This window comes from Heptranchias perlo, chromosome 5 (genome assembly GCF_035084215.1).
Source record: "Heptranchias perlo isolate sHepPer1 chromosome 5, sHepPer1.hap1, whole genome shotgun sequence".
NCBI lineage: Eukaryota > Metazoa > Chordata > Chondrichthyes > Hexanchiformes > Hexanchidae > Heptranchias > Heptranchias perlo.
This window is the reverse complement of record NC_090329.1, coordinates 58,775,321-58,790,128: the sequence shown is the minus strand read 5'-3', so window position 1 is coordinate 58,790,128 and position 14,808 is coordinate 58,775,321. Positions and strand designations below refer to the sequence as shown.

Below are 14,808 nucleotides of genomic sequence, written 5' to 3'. Positions count from 1 at the left end.
GCCTAAGACACTGCCTTGAGGAACTCCTGCAGCAATGTCCTGGAGCTGAGACAATTGGCCACCAACAACCACTACCATCTTCCTTTGTGCTAGGTATGACTCCAACCACTGGAGAGTTTGATTAAGAGGGGAAAAATAGAATGAGAGTAAACTTGCAAGGAACATAAAAGTGGACTGTAAAAGCTTCTATAAGTATGTAAAAAGAAAAAGATTACTGAAGACAAATGTAGGTCCCTTACAATCAGAAACGGGAGCATTTATAATGGGGAACAGGGAAATGGCAGAGCAATTAAACAAATACTTTGGTTCTGTCTTCACGGAAGAGGACACAAATAACTTCCCAGAAATGCTAGGGAACCAAGGGACTATGAGAAGGAGGAATTAAAGGAAATTAGTATTAGTAAAAAAAAAAATAGTGCTGGAGAAATTAATGGGACTGAAAACCGAAAAATCCCCGGGTCCTGATAATCTGCATCCCAGAGTACTACAAGAGGTAGCCATGGAAATAGTGGATGCATTAGTTGTCATCTTCCAAAATTCTATAGATTATGGAACAGTTTCTGCAGATTGGAGGGTGGCAAATGTAACCTCATTATTTAAAAAAGGAGGGAGAGAGAAAACGGGGAACTACAGACCGGTTAGCCTAACATCAGTAGTAGGGAAAATGCTGGTGTCTATTATAAAGGATGTGGTGACAGGATATTTAGAAAATATCAATGGATTAGACAAAGTCAACATGGATTTATGAAAGGGAAATCATGTTTGACAAACCTCCTGGAGTTTTTTGAGGATGTAACTGGTAGAATAGATAAGGGAGAATCAGTGGATGTAGTTTATTTGGATTTTCAGAAGGCCTTTGATAAAGTCCCTCATAAGAGGTTAGTGTGCAAAACTAAAGCACATGGGATTGGGGGTAATATACTGGCATGGATTGAAAATTGGTGAACAGACTGGAAAGAGAGAGTAGGAATAAATGGGTCGTTTTCGGGGTGGCAGGCAGTGACTAGTGGGGTACTGCAGGGATCAGTGCTTGGGCCTAGCTATTCACAATATAATATCAATGATTTGGATGAGGGAACCAAATGTAATATTTCCAAGTTTGCTGATGACACAAAACTAGGTGGGATTGTGAGTTGTGAGGAGGATGCAGAGAGGCTTCAAGGTGATTTAGACAAGTTGAGTGGGCAAATACATGGCAGGTGCAGTATAATGTGGATAAATGTGAAGTTATCCACTTCAGAAGGAAAAGCAGAAAGGCAGAATATTATTTAAATGGTGATAGATTGGGGAATGTTGATGTACAAAGAGACCTGGGTGTCCTTGTACACCAGTCACTGAACGCAACCATGCAGGTGCAGCATGCAATTAGGAAGGCAAATGATATGTTGGCCTTCATTGCAAGAGGATTTGAGTAGAGGAGCAAGCGTGTCTTCCTGCAGTTATACAGGGCCTTGGTGAGACCACACCTGGGGTATTGTGTGCCGTTTTGATCTCCTTACCCAAGAAAGGATATACTTGCCATAGAGGGACTGCAGCGAAGGTTCACCAGACTGATTGCTGGGATGGCAGGTCTATGGTATGAGGAGAGATTGGGTCGACTCGGCCTGTATTCACTCAAGTTTAGAAGAATGAGAGGGGATCTCATTGCAACATATAAAATTCTGACAGGGCTAGACAGACTGGATGCAGGGAGGATGATTCCCCCGGCAGGGGGGGAGGGGGTCCAGAACGAGGTGCACAGTCTCAGGATATGGGGTAGGACTGAGATGAGGAGAAATTTCTTCTCTGAGGCTTATTTAAAAAGGGTAGTAGGCAGAAATTATAGACCAGTTAGCCTAACATCTGTGGTGGGTAAAATTTTGGAGTCTATTATTAAGGAGACAGTAACGGAACATTTGGATAAACATAATTTAATAGGACAAAGTCAGCATGGCTTTACGAAGGGGAAGTCACGTCTGACAAATTTGCTTGAGTTCTTTGAGGACATAACGTACAGGGTGGATAAAGGGGAACCAGTGGACGTAGTGTATTTAGACTTCCAGAAGGCATTCGACAAGGTGCCACATAAGATTATTGCTCAAGATAAAGAATCACTGGATTGGGGGTAATATTCTGGCATGGGTGGAGGATTGGTTATCTAACAGGAAGCAGAGAGTTGGGATAAATGGTTCATTCTCGGACTGGCAACCATTAGCCAGTGGTGTTCCGCAGGGGTCGGTGCTGGGTCCCCAACTCTTTACAATCTATATTAACGATTTGGAGGAGGGGACTGAGTGTAACATATCAAAGTTTGCAGATGATACAAAGATGGGAGGGAAAGTAGAGAGGAGGACATAAAAAACCTGCAGGGGGATATAGACAGGCTGGGTGAGTGGACGGAGATTTGGCAGATGCAATACAATATTGGAAAATGTGAGGTTATGCACTTTGGCAGGAAAAATCAGAGAGCAAGTTATTATCTTAATGGCGAGAAACTGGAAAGTACTGCAGTACAAAGGGATCTGGGGGTCCTAGTGCAAGAAAATCAAAGAGTATGCAGGTGCAGCAGGTGATCAAGAAGGCCAACGGAATGTTGGCGTTGCTAGGGGTATAGAATATAAAAACAGGGAGGTATTGCTGCAGTTATATAAGGTATTGGTGAGACCGCACCTGGAATACTGCATACAGTTTTGGTGTCCATACTTAAGAAAATACATACTTGCTCTCGAGGCAGTACAAAGGAGGTTCACTCGGTTAATCCTGTGGATGAGGGGGCGGACGTATGAGGAGAGGTTGAGTAGATTGGGACTCTACTCATTGGAGTTCAGAAGAATGAGAGGCGATCTTATTGAAACATATAAGATTGTGAAGGGGCTTGATCGGGTGGATGCGGTAAGGATGTTCCCAAGGATGGGTGAAACTAGAACTAGGGGGCACAATCTTAGAATAAGGAGCTGCTCTTTCAAAACTGAGATGAGGAGAAACTTCTTCACTCAGAGGGTTGTCGGTCTGTGGAATTTGCTGCCCCAGGAAGCTGTGGAAGCTACATCATTGAATAAATTCAAAACAGAAATAGACAGTTTCCTAGAAGTAAAGGGAGTTAGGGGTTACGGGGAGCGGGCAGGATATTGGACATGAATTTAGATTTGAGGTTAGGATCAGATCAGCCATGATCTTATTGAATGGCGGAGCAGGCTCGAGGGGCCGATTGTCCTACTCCTGCTCCTATTTCTTATGTTCTTATTCTTGTGAACCTGTGAAATTCTCTACCACAGAAGGCTGTGGAGGCCAAGTCACTGAATATATTTAAGAAGGAGCTAGATGGATTTCTAGTCACATAGGCATCAAGGGGTATGGGGAGAGAGCAGGAGTATGGTAGAGATAGAGGATCGGCCATGATTATATTGAATGGCGGAGCAGGCTCGAAGGGCCGAATGGCTGCTACTCTTATTTTCTATGTTTCTATGTAACATTTTCCCCATAATGCAACCAGAAATTCATCTTAAAAAAAAAAGTAGCCAGGATGTAAACCACTGCATCTTTTGATCTCTGGCTATGTCATATTAGATCGCTATCCAGTTCACATACCCTGTTGTCATAAGGCAGTTGCAATCTCTTGTTCTTCCTTGCTACTGAGTTGTTTCAGATTCTCCACTACCATGAGTGTAACAAAATTATTTTTGAAAGCCTTACTCCAATAAGTCTTATGCATTGTATAGAATAAAAAATATTGAAGTTCTTGATTATCATTGTGCTCTCCTAATCTGTTGCCCCTTGTACAGTTAAAATTTAAAGGTACTGTCTCATTGTTTTTGTTGGTTTTAAAATAATGTACATGGTTACAAGAACTCTTCTGCAATCCAAGTTTGAAAAACACAGGTAGCATTGATATTGGAGGAAGAAAATTGTACTGGGACAGTAATCTGATTACTATACATCTAGATTTGCTATTGTGTAAGAAAGGTGAGTGAAACCAGGAAATGATAGACCTGTTAGTCTAACATCTGTTGCGGGGAAGCTATTGGAATCTATAATTAGGGACAGTGTGACTGGGCATGTAGAGAAATTTGAGCTGATTAGAGAGAACCAACATGGATTTATAAAGGGTCGGTCATATCTAACGAACCTAATTGAATTTTTTGAGAAAGTAACTAAAGTAATAGGCAGGGCTGTCCATGGATATAGTTTATATGGACTTGATACAGTTCCACAGAAAAGACTGTTACCAAAAATTAAAGCTCATGGAATTGAAAGCAAATTGTTGGCTTGGTTAGGCAGTAAAAGACAGAGAGTAGGGATAATGGGTATGTGCTCTAATTGGAAGGAACTGACTGGTGGTGTCCCACAACAATCTGTGCTGGGGCTTCAACTATTCACTATATTTATTAATGATTTAGATAACGCAATAGAGAACCATACATCCAAGTTTACTGATGACAAAGATTGGTGGCATCGTTAGTAGTGTCGACAAGAGCATAAAATTACAAAGAGACATTGATAGAATAAGTGAGTGGGCAAAACTGTGGCAGATGGATTTCAATGCAGGTAAGTGTGCGGTCATCGATTTTGGACCAAAAATGGTTAGGTTTGAGTTTTTTTAAATGGTCAAAAGTTAGGAAAAGTGGAGGTCCAAAGAGATTTAGGGGTCCATGTACACAGATCACTAAAATGTAGCAGTCAGGAACAAAAAATAATCAAAAAGGCTAATGGAATGTTAGCCTTTATAACTAGAGGGCTAGAATATAAAGGGGAGGAAGTTTTGCTGCAGCTATGCAAAGCCATGGTTAGACCACATCTGGAGTACTGTGTACCGTTCTTGGCACCGCATCTTAGGAAGGAAATATTGGCCTTGGAAGGAGTGCAGTGCAGATTCACCAGAATGTTACCAGGGCTCCGAGGGTTAGATTATGAGGAGAGATTACATAAACTCGGCTTGTATTCCCTGGAATATAGAAGGTTAAGGAGTGATTTGATTGAGGTTTTCAGGATTTTGAAAGGAATTTTTAGGGTGGATCGAGAGAAACTTTTTCCGCTGGTGGAGGCATCTCGGACAAGGGGACATAACCTTAAAATCAGAGCCAAGCCATTCAGGAGAGAAGTTCGGTAACACTTCTACCACCCTTTGCATGAAGAAGTGTGGAACTGTCTCCCACAAAAAGCAGTAGATGCTAGCTCAATTTATAGTTTTAAATCTGAGATCAATGGATTTTTGCTAGCCAGAGGAATTAAGGGATATGAAGCCAAGTCAGGTAAATGGAGTTAGGATACAGATCAGCTATGATTTCATTGAATGGTGGAACAGGCTCAAGGGGCTGAATGGCCTACATATATGACTGGTTCCTATATATGACTGGTAACCTCGGTCTTTAATTATGAAGCCAATTCTTTGCGATTTTAACAGTATTTTATGATTTTTTTTCTGGTTTTAATGCTGCTATTTAGGAACAGAAATTTTTTTGAGAATATTCTTTACATATTCTGCAAATAAATGTTAAATTGGTCAATTTTTTTAAAAAAGTGTTCATCAAATTAAAAGATGGCCGAGTACTGCTGATGAATGGAACACTATTTCAAAAAAGTGCCTTAACCTCAGCTGTATAGGGCACCTCTGATATGCCATTTTGAACTGATAAATTTAATACATGAGCTCCTCTGGCCAACTTGTGCTGTGCTGTAGGCCCTCACCCATTGAGAACTGTTGAAGCTGTCCAAACTAATTTCACACAGGAGTCTGGCAGCTAGTGGGGAGAGGAGACTTTTTATTCCATCAGTCTGAGCTGAGTTTGAGCCTTACTGTGAGGGGAGAAGTATGTTGTTCAGTCCCTCTTGTTTTAATGTATAATGTTCTAGTCCTTTAAAGGGTCTCATTCGGAGAGAACAATTTACAACAAGCTACAAAATTTGATTTTATTTACCTGTTTTCAAAATGATTGGGGGAATGAAATGTAAGTCTTGTGTTATGACCATTCTTTTCTAATGTTATTGAAATTGGTGTGTTTAAGAACAATTATAAAAACTCAGGTACTTAAAGACTATTTTTTCTCCTCATAACTGATGAATGCATAAAGTGACTGCTAAATGCAGTGATGAAGCAGATTTAAATCTTGTCTTGTTCTTTAGTTAAAGGACGAATGATTTCACGTTATTCCTACAAAAATGGGACTGAACAACCTAAAGCCCTACCTGAAAGGATACAGCCTCACAAGGTCCTTATTCTTGGATCAGGTGGACTGTCTATTGGTCAAGCAGGGGAGTTTGATTACTCAGGTTCTCAGGTGAGTTGAGGAAAAAATGGATCAGAAACAATTTGTTCATGATAAAGTTTGAAAGATTTGAATGGGGATTGCGTTCAACTGGAAACAAGTTAAGACAGCTGCAGTAAATGTCTTTGTCTGCAGAACACAGTGACTTTGTATTTGCAGACTAAATTCTTGGGTTGAGTGTAAGGATTCATGAACGATTTCTGGGAAGTTAGTCACACTGCAATAAATTAGTGTGTGATTTGAGCTTTGTTATGCCACTTTATTTGTCTTTCTGGTTTAGATTTGATTAACATTTGTCTCGTCTCAAAATAGTTGTTTTGATTTCACCAGTTATGTTTTTTGTTCTGTTTCATATCTAAATTGTGCTTCTATTTCAGGCTATTAAAGCTCTGAAAGAGGAGAATGTTCAGTCTGTGCTAATTAATCCAAATATTGCAACGGTACAGACATCCAAAGGACTAGCTGACAAAGTCTACTTTCTACCTATTACTCCAGAATATGTAACGCAGGTACAGCCTCTTTCACTACTAATATATAAGAATTCTCATTTAGCACCTGTTTATGTTGGGCAAGCCTGAGCAAAGCATCCTGTCACTGATCACCCCCACTGCAAAAAGCTTTGTGTGTGTTTTATACTTATTGAAGTGATATTTGTGAAGGAAGTTGAAGGTTCTTTATTTAGTTACTAGCTGCCAAGACTTTGGCATACATCAAGGTAAACCGGTAATTCATCAAGCTGTCTCTCTGCTGCATGTTGAGAGACTGTTAACAAGCAGTTCCTGAACTTAAGTGATGAATTTCAAACAGTTCATCTTATCCACTCCAGTACACAGTTGGAAGTAAGTGAAGTTTCTGGAACTTGGTTGAGCTGCTGTCCCTTTGTTGGCTGTCTCAGGTGAAACAATTCAATCCCCCGGAGTCAAATGTTCATCAGTGTTGAAGCATGGATGACAAACACATCAACCATTTTTTTAAAAATACAGTTGTACAGACTTGTATGATTTCAGTTACCAAAAACTAGTTCATTACCATCTTTATAATCTTTAGCTTTATTTTAATATTTTGTGGCTGCTTATTTTGACCTTGTTGACCAAATATTTGGTTCTTACCAAACTTATAGCTGCCTGGGGTTCCCCCAGTGACTCATGAGGTTTATCCTATGAGTGTCTGAGCCACACGGGACAGGAAGATCCCAGGTTTATGTGGACTTGGCCAATCTTAGCTGGAGCAATAGCAGGGGCACATGCAGGTGGCTTCAACACCTCTGATTTAGGGAGAGGAACATTGGATAGAGTTTATCTTGCTAATCACTACCCAGCAACCCTTCCTAGAAGGCTTGTGTGATCACCTGCAATGGCTTAGCTGTGATACCCTTGGAGAAGAACCATGAAGCATCTAGATGCGAAAGAAAGAACTTGTATTTTTATTACATCTTTCAAGTCTTCCCGAAACACTCTTTGGAAAGTGAATTACTTTTGAAGTGTAGTCACTGTAGTTTTGTAGGCAGCCATTTTGAGCATGGCATGGCCCCACAGTCAATAATAAGAAGAATGACTAGTTACTCTGTTTTTGGTGGTGTCGGTTGAGGCAGAAATGTTGGCCAAGACACCTGGAGAACTTTCCTGCTCTTCTTTGACTAAAGCCGTGGGATCTTTTTATGTGTATCTGAACAGACAGATGGGAGTCTTGGTTTACTGTCTCATTCGAAAGACAGCATCTGGGACAATGCAGCGCTCCGTTATTCCTGCATTAGCTTATGTGCTCAAGTTCTGAAGTGGGGCTTGAACCCATGGTCTTCTCATAGGAGAGAGTGCTACCACTGAATGAAAGCTAACAAAGCGGTAGCTTATACAGCGTGTCTGCAGTTAATATGGTGATTAGTATAAAGCAGTCTTGAGTTCCATGTGTTGTATATGGATATAACTTGTGGGCACAGGCATGATGGGCCGAATGGGCCTCCTTCTGGCTGTATGAATTCATGGTACAGATAATACAATACTTTGAATTATTTTAAATTTTGTATTCAGGTCATTATGAATGAACGACCAGATGGAATCCTCCTGACATTTGGTGGACAGACGGCACTCAACTGTGGAGTGGAGCTTAGAAAAAGAGGAGTTTTAGAAAAATACAATGTCAGAGTTTTGGGGACTCCAGTCTCTTCTATTGAGATGACAGAAGACAGGAAGATATTCGTTGAGAAAATGGCAGAAATTAATGAATATGTTGTACCCAGTGAAGCTGCTTTCTCTTTAGACCAGGTAAAAATACTAATTTATCAACGGCTTTGTTTCAACTATTACATTCTGTTTGTTACCTCCTAGCAATGAATGTACATGTTCTTGGATAGGTTATAGCAACACTGTCAAGTGAAATCCACAGCATATACAGTAGTGTGACTCATCTAGTTTATGGATTAAAAACATTGTGACAATGGTTTAACTTTACACTAGTTGGCTAGGACTAGAAATTAATATCACTGACGTGTATACTAATTATGCTGTAAAATGGTCTGTGTAATAACTTGCTTGCTGCACATGTCTGGATATTGTTGGATATTTGTAGTATAACTTAAACAAAATAATAATTCAACCTCCTTATATTTATTAGGCCCAAGCTGCAGCTGAACGCCTGGGTTATCCCGTTTTGATACGGGCTGCCTTTGCCTTGGGTGGCCTGGGCTCAGGATTTGCTCAGAACAAAGAGGAGTTGGTGACCTTGGTGACGCAGGCATTTGCACATACATCTCAGATTCTGATTGACAAGTCTTTGAAAGGCTGGAAGGAAATAGAATATGAAGTTGTCAGAGATGCCTATGATAATTGTATCACTGTAAGTATGGAAAATCTGATCCTAATGGTTCCCTCTCCTGGTTAGTGTGAAACCACAGTTTTTCTCTATCTTTGATTGCTCTTTGCAAAGGCCTTTCTGTGTGTGATATACTAAGTTATGCATTCTGTGTCTCTACAGGTTTGCAATATGGAAAATGTGGATCCACTAGGAATCCACACTGGGGAATCGATAGTTGTTGCACCAAGCCAGACTCTGAATGATAAGGAATACAATCTGCTGAGAACTACTGCAATCAAAGTGATACGTCACTTGGGTGTTGTGGGAGAGTGTAATATTCAGTATGCCCTAAGCCCTGAATCTGAACAGGTGCTCAGCTTGATCCTCCTCCTGACTTTCTTGATCATCTATTGAAATGAAACTTGATGAATTTTGTCTTTGCTATCTGATCATGTAGAGTAATATGATACTGGAAAGCAAAATTTATAGTCCTTAAAATGTATGTGAATCCCTCCACATTCAGATTACTAAGTTTATACAATGCCATTTCCTTTTCTTGACCGGAGGTCACCGGTTACGGCTACTGGCTTAGTACAAAGAGGGGAAGAGTCAATTCTCTCAACTCTCAATTCACTTTATTCACGCCGTTAGATCATATACATATAGCTTATACATCTGGTTAGATATCGGCATGCAGTTTACACCAGGTTATACAGTTTTATACCCAAACTAAGATCTCAACGCACACCCACTAGGTTTCTCTGACACTCCGAGTGGTCACAGAATATACGTCCCTGACGTAGGTTCTTCCACTTCCGCGATGGTTGGTCTCCGGAGTCTTCGCTCTGGCTCCATGCTCCAGATCCTTTATCCTTATTCCAAATCTTATCTCTTCAAGCTAGTTTTGTCTCTCTCCCTTTGGTTTAGGCCTGCTCGCTTTTGCCTAAGTCTTCTCATTGGCTCTGTCCCAAGGACTTAGGTAGCATTACCTCATTACTCCTTTTCTAAATAAGGACTTGTGTCTTATCACATCTCCTTTGTCTTTCACAAAACTTAGCTAATTCAAACCGGTTCCAGCCAGCTCAGGCCAGCGACTGAACTCGGGTTACTTCAGTTTAAAAGTTGTTCTTGCCTGTGTATCAGCAGCTGGGGAATCTCAGGTTACTTTCTGCAGCCCCTGGCCAACACTTTCCATGACTGTTTGTTTGGAAGCTATCAGTTTTTTAAAAAAAAATTCTGATTAACCTTTAATGGTTTAAATACAAATTACACTGAAGTACACCTGCTTTCAGGGTATCTATTGGTCATTGGTTCTGGACTGAAGTGTCATGATTAAAAACCATATATTCAGTACATAAATCCTACACATGGTGCTGCAGATTGTATAAACCTGCATAAGGAGGACACTTAAGCTGCTGTAAAATCCAGTGCACAAGAGTTGATGGACATCTCTTTCCTTCTCAGTAAAATTTTATTGGCGGTAATATGGGAGTAGTTTTGTTTATGAATAGAAAAAAAGCTTTAAATCCATCCAAGGTTGCGTTACAAAGTCGGGCTTGTGTATCACTCCCCTATTCTAGAGTTGTCATTTTAAGAACTCTTTTGCGTTTTGTGTAAATTGTTTCCCTGTAGAAGATAAAGAACATGCATGAAGGTACAACTTGCATTTGCGATTATACAGTGCGTATGTTTTAGTTAACTGTAGAAAAGTTGCATGTTTTAGGATATTCTTTTGTTACTTAAATAAAAATGCCTTGATTTCAAACTACAAATCTATAAAATTAGGATGTAGGAATTTATTCCTAAATTTCAGTTCTTTTTGAAATTCTAAAGGTGGTATCTGGGATTACTTGTATGGTTAAATTGATGAATATGTTGATAACTTAGCTTCCATCATAATTTTTAGTGCATTCCATTGTAGTAGTACTGCAGCATCACTTTCACATCACTTGTGTCTTGCAGTATTTTATCATTGAGGTGAATGCTCGTCTTTCCAGAAGTTCAGCTTTGGCCAGTAAAGCAACTGGTTATCCATTGGCTTATGTTGCAGCTAAACTAGCCCTTGGGATCCCCTTGCCTGTTCTAAGGTAATTCTTGCTTTAAGAATTAAAATGTCTTATGCATAACTACAGGGATGCTCTTTCAGATTACAATAGAATGTTATTGTTCCGCCCCTGGAATGTGGTTTAGGCTTTATCAGATGGGGTAAAGATTTATTTCTTATGGTTGGAAATCTTTAGGTGACATGTGTTTGAAAGTCCATTACACACCAGCTTAATACTGCCCTTACAATTAAAACTGATTTAAAATCCATTATTCAAGTGGCATATGATTAGATAACCTTTTCATAGAATAGAATCATACAGTCTTACAACACAAAAGGAGGCCAGTCGTACCTGTGCTAGTTCTTTAAATTATTCCTCTTCCAGTACATGTCCAATTGCCTTTTGAAAGTTCCTATGGAATCTGCTTCCACCACCCTTTCAGATAATGCGTTTCAGATCTTAACAACCCTCAGTGTGAAAAAATTTCTCCTCGTTTCTCTTCTAGTTATTTTGCCAATTATTTTAAATCTGTGACCTCTGGTTACTGACCCACTTGCGAGAGCAAACAGTTTCTCCCTACTTACTTTATCAAAACCCCTCATAATTTTGCACACCTGTATTAGGTCTCCCCATAACCTTCTCTCCTCTAAGGAGAACAATCCCAGCTTCTCCAGTCTCTCCACATAACTGAAGTCCCTTATCCCTGGTATCATCCTGGTAAACCTCCTCTGCACCATAGTAAATACAAATTTCACCAAGTTGGGGGTCGAGGTTTTCTGTGCTATTCATGAAATTGTCAACCTATTTTTGAAGAACTGGTTTATGTTTGCGTTGCGCGTAGTGTCCAGAAGAAATCTTCGCCCATGGTGTCCGTACTCAAAGTATGACTATAGTTTTTATTGTCAGTATATTTGCTACTTTTTCAATTAAGGTGTGATTTGGTGCATCTGTCTGCTTTGCAACTTAATATTTTGAAAATCACACAACCATGACTTCTTGCACCACCCCTCCCCCATAAGTACTTGCCTCCATTTGGCAAGTACTTATGGGGGAGGGGTGGTGCAGGAACTCATGGGGATACCATTGGCCTGGATGCAGATGGTTAGAACACGTTGCTGCAGATTAGAGCATGAGGTGTGTTTTTTTTCATTGGATCTCAGTAAAGGATTGTGAAGACATTGCAACTGTCAAAACATGCAGATAGTCCATCAGAAGAAAGCTGTAGCTATAACTTGGTCAATTCTTCTGAGGTGTAGGTCTTACTGATTTCCTAATTATTATGTACATATTTCTTTCCAGTGTGAATTCTTTACTGCTATGAGAGTAAAACTGCTGCTAATATCGCTCACCAGCATTTTCAAAACTCTCACACCGAAGTATATAAGCTTTCTTTCTACCGAGAGGGTGTTGCATCAAAGGAAAAGACTATATGTAATGAAACACATTTAAGAAAAGAGCAAGGAAAATGCTGAGCTAGATAAAAATTTTCAGGCAAAATGTCCAAAAATGGCATTTATTTTAGAAAAACAAGTACATTGTCAATTAAGTAAACTACAACAGTGTAATATAAGGAAGATTTGGGTCTAAATTTCCATTAGACTTATAAATTAGGGTCCCCAATTTTATTTTATACTGATTAAATGGCCCCTTGCTCTGACTTGATGGCTGTGATCAGTTTTTCAGATCGATGAAAAAACATTTGGGAATTGGGGGGATAAGTGAAAAGAGAAAAATTGTTACCAGACTTTGAACAACTCACTTTCCCATCCATGAAACACCGGAAGGTCTAAAGCTGATGAGATATCCTTTTTCACTGAAGAAAATGGGCAGTTGGAAAATGTACATTGGAAGATAGGGTTTACGAGGCTATTATGTAATGTCACTCAGAATGTCAGGCAGGGCATATCGGTGCTGATGTATCTTTTCTGCTAATGCAAAAACCAACTCTTCAGATATATCATGGTGTTTCAACATTCCTCCATTAGTTTTTTTAGTAGAACTGAGAAATCTTTGTCTTAGTCCTTGTGATTTTATAGAGTTAGATTTCTTTAGAACAGAAATAAAACTTAAGTAGAATGAAGTCCAACTTGCAAGAGAACCATTTAGCTTAATTTGCTGAACTTTTTAATATATATTTGGTGTAGAAATTCCGTGACAAATTCCACAACTGCAAATTTCGAGCCCAGTCTGGATTACTGTGTAGTGAAGGTACCACGTTGGGATCTCAGCAAGTTCTTGCGTGTAAGCACCAAAATTGGAAGTTCGATGAAAAGTGTTGGTGAGTGCTGTTTATAGCTAAGCCTGCAGTACAGCAGTTGCCAAATAACCAAGATTGGTTGTTTGACACTTTTATAGGCTGAAAGACATTTTAGTTTCTATTTTTTTTTCTGTCACTAACTTTCTTAATACTGTGCAAATAGTTATAACATTAAAAATTCTCATGGCAGTGTATTATTGTAGCCCAACTTATTTTTTGTTCTCAGTTTCAGTTTTTGAGTTAAAATTCAGAGATATGTATTATAAATTGGCTGTGTTTTTTCATTGCACAGTTCTTCTGGGAACAGTGCACTGAACACCAAAGTTTCTTGGCATGGCTGTGCTTTTACTGGGAGCAATGAGAGTTTAAGAATTGAAGCAATTTGTCTTGATCTCTGGGGTTCATTTGGGTCAAATAGCAGCAGATCCTGCCTCCAAGTAACCCTGTTGTTTGGGGCCATTGTCTTTGCCTTCAGATGAGTGAAGACTTTGATTAAGTAGAAACTACTTACAAATTTTAGCATGATTAAAAATTCTTGGCAATTTTTTGCTCTTAAGTTTTCTTTAGCGCCAATAATACTGGTTGAGTTATTGATCCTGAGACCATTAATGCTGAATCAATACTGGCAGAGAAAGAGAGAGGGAGAATATGTTTCCAGAGAGCTTTGTCCTTTCTGTTTTCTCGCGCTATCTGGTTCATTAGCTCTTCCTTCTATCCAGTTTACATAAAGGTTGATATTCATTTTGTTTAAACATATTTATCTTATCACAAAATTGCCAATTCTATACTTATGCCTATTATTTAACCATTTTCTACATTTGTTTTAAAGGAACACTCCAGAGTAAAGTGCACAAATGATTCATGCAAAAATATATTTCCTGTTATTTTAATTAACTTCTTAAAAACGATTGTCATGTGACTGCTAGTTTCCAATTCAAGACACCCATTTTCCTGCTATTTCAGGGATTAGGTACAGAAGCTTATCTTGGTTCTCAGACTTACATTCCTTTCCTGCTGTTAAAAGCAATGAGCACCTAGACACAGAATGCCAAACTATTCCCTGAGGTTTCCAGTCTTGGAACTGCAAGAAAGTTGCTATTTCAGTTAGCCATTCATGTTGGGGTTCAGAGTTGTGAGGTGTTGCTCAAAAGCGATAGTGAGAATTCAGCACAGGTTTGATTCTCACTCCGCTCCCAATCTAAGCTGTGCTGAGCATAGGCTGCAGACTCTCCGTGGTGGGAGAGCAGAAGTGAAATTTGAGGCCAAATTTATGCCTGACAGCAACTTACAAGGGGCATTATTAAGGTCTTGGGAGTAGGCTGACCTCTTTCCCTCAGCAGCAGATGTGGGTTGGCCAGATGGGCTGAAAATGAGCGATAATTCAGAAGTAAAAAGAAAATTATATTTAGAAGTGATTTTTCTGCATTACTATTTAGAAGATAAGTTCATTGCAAAGCCTGGAGTATTCCTTTTA

At 39.5% G+C, this 14,808-nt stretch overlaps 1 protein-coding gene across 1 annotated transcript in view; it reads left to right on the top strand.

The window, feature by feature from the left end:
- Nucleotides 1-14,808, top strand: part of cad (carbamoyl-phosphate synthetase 2, aspartate transcarbamylase, and dihydroorotase) — a 96,346-nt gene that overhangs the window by 32,926 nt on the left and 48,612 nt on the right. Inside the window, exons 9-15 of the mRNA XM_067985271.1 lie at nt 6,100-6,254; nt 6,620-6,751; nt 8,270-8,503; nt 8,853-9,074; nt 9,213-9,401; nt 10,995-11,119; nt 13,222-13,355. Coding sequence (XP_067841372.1) covers nt 6,100-6,254; nt 6,620-6,751; nt 8,270-8,503; nt 8,853-9,074; nt 9,213-9,401; nt 10,995-11,119; nt 13,222-13,355 — 1,191 coding nt within the window. The remainder of the gene's footprint in view (nt 1-6,099; nt 6,255-6,619; nt 6,752-8,269; nt 8,504-8,852; nt 9,075-9,212; nt 9,402-10,994; nt 11,120-13,221; nt 13,356-14,808) is intronic.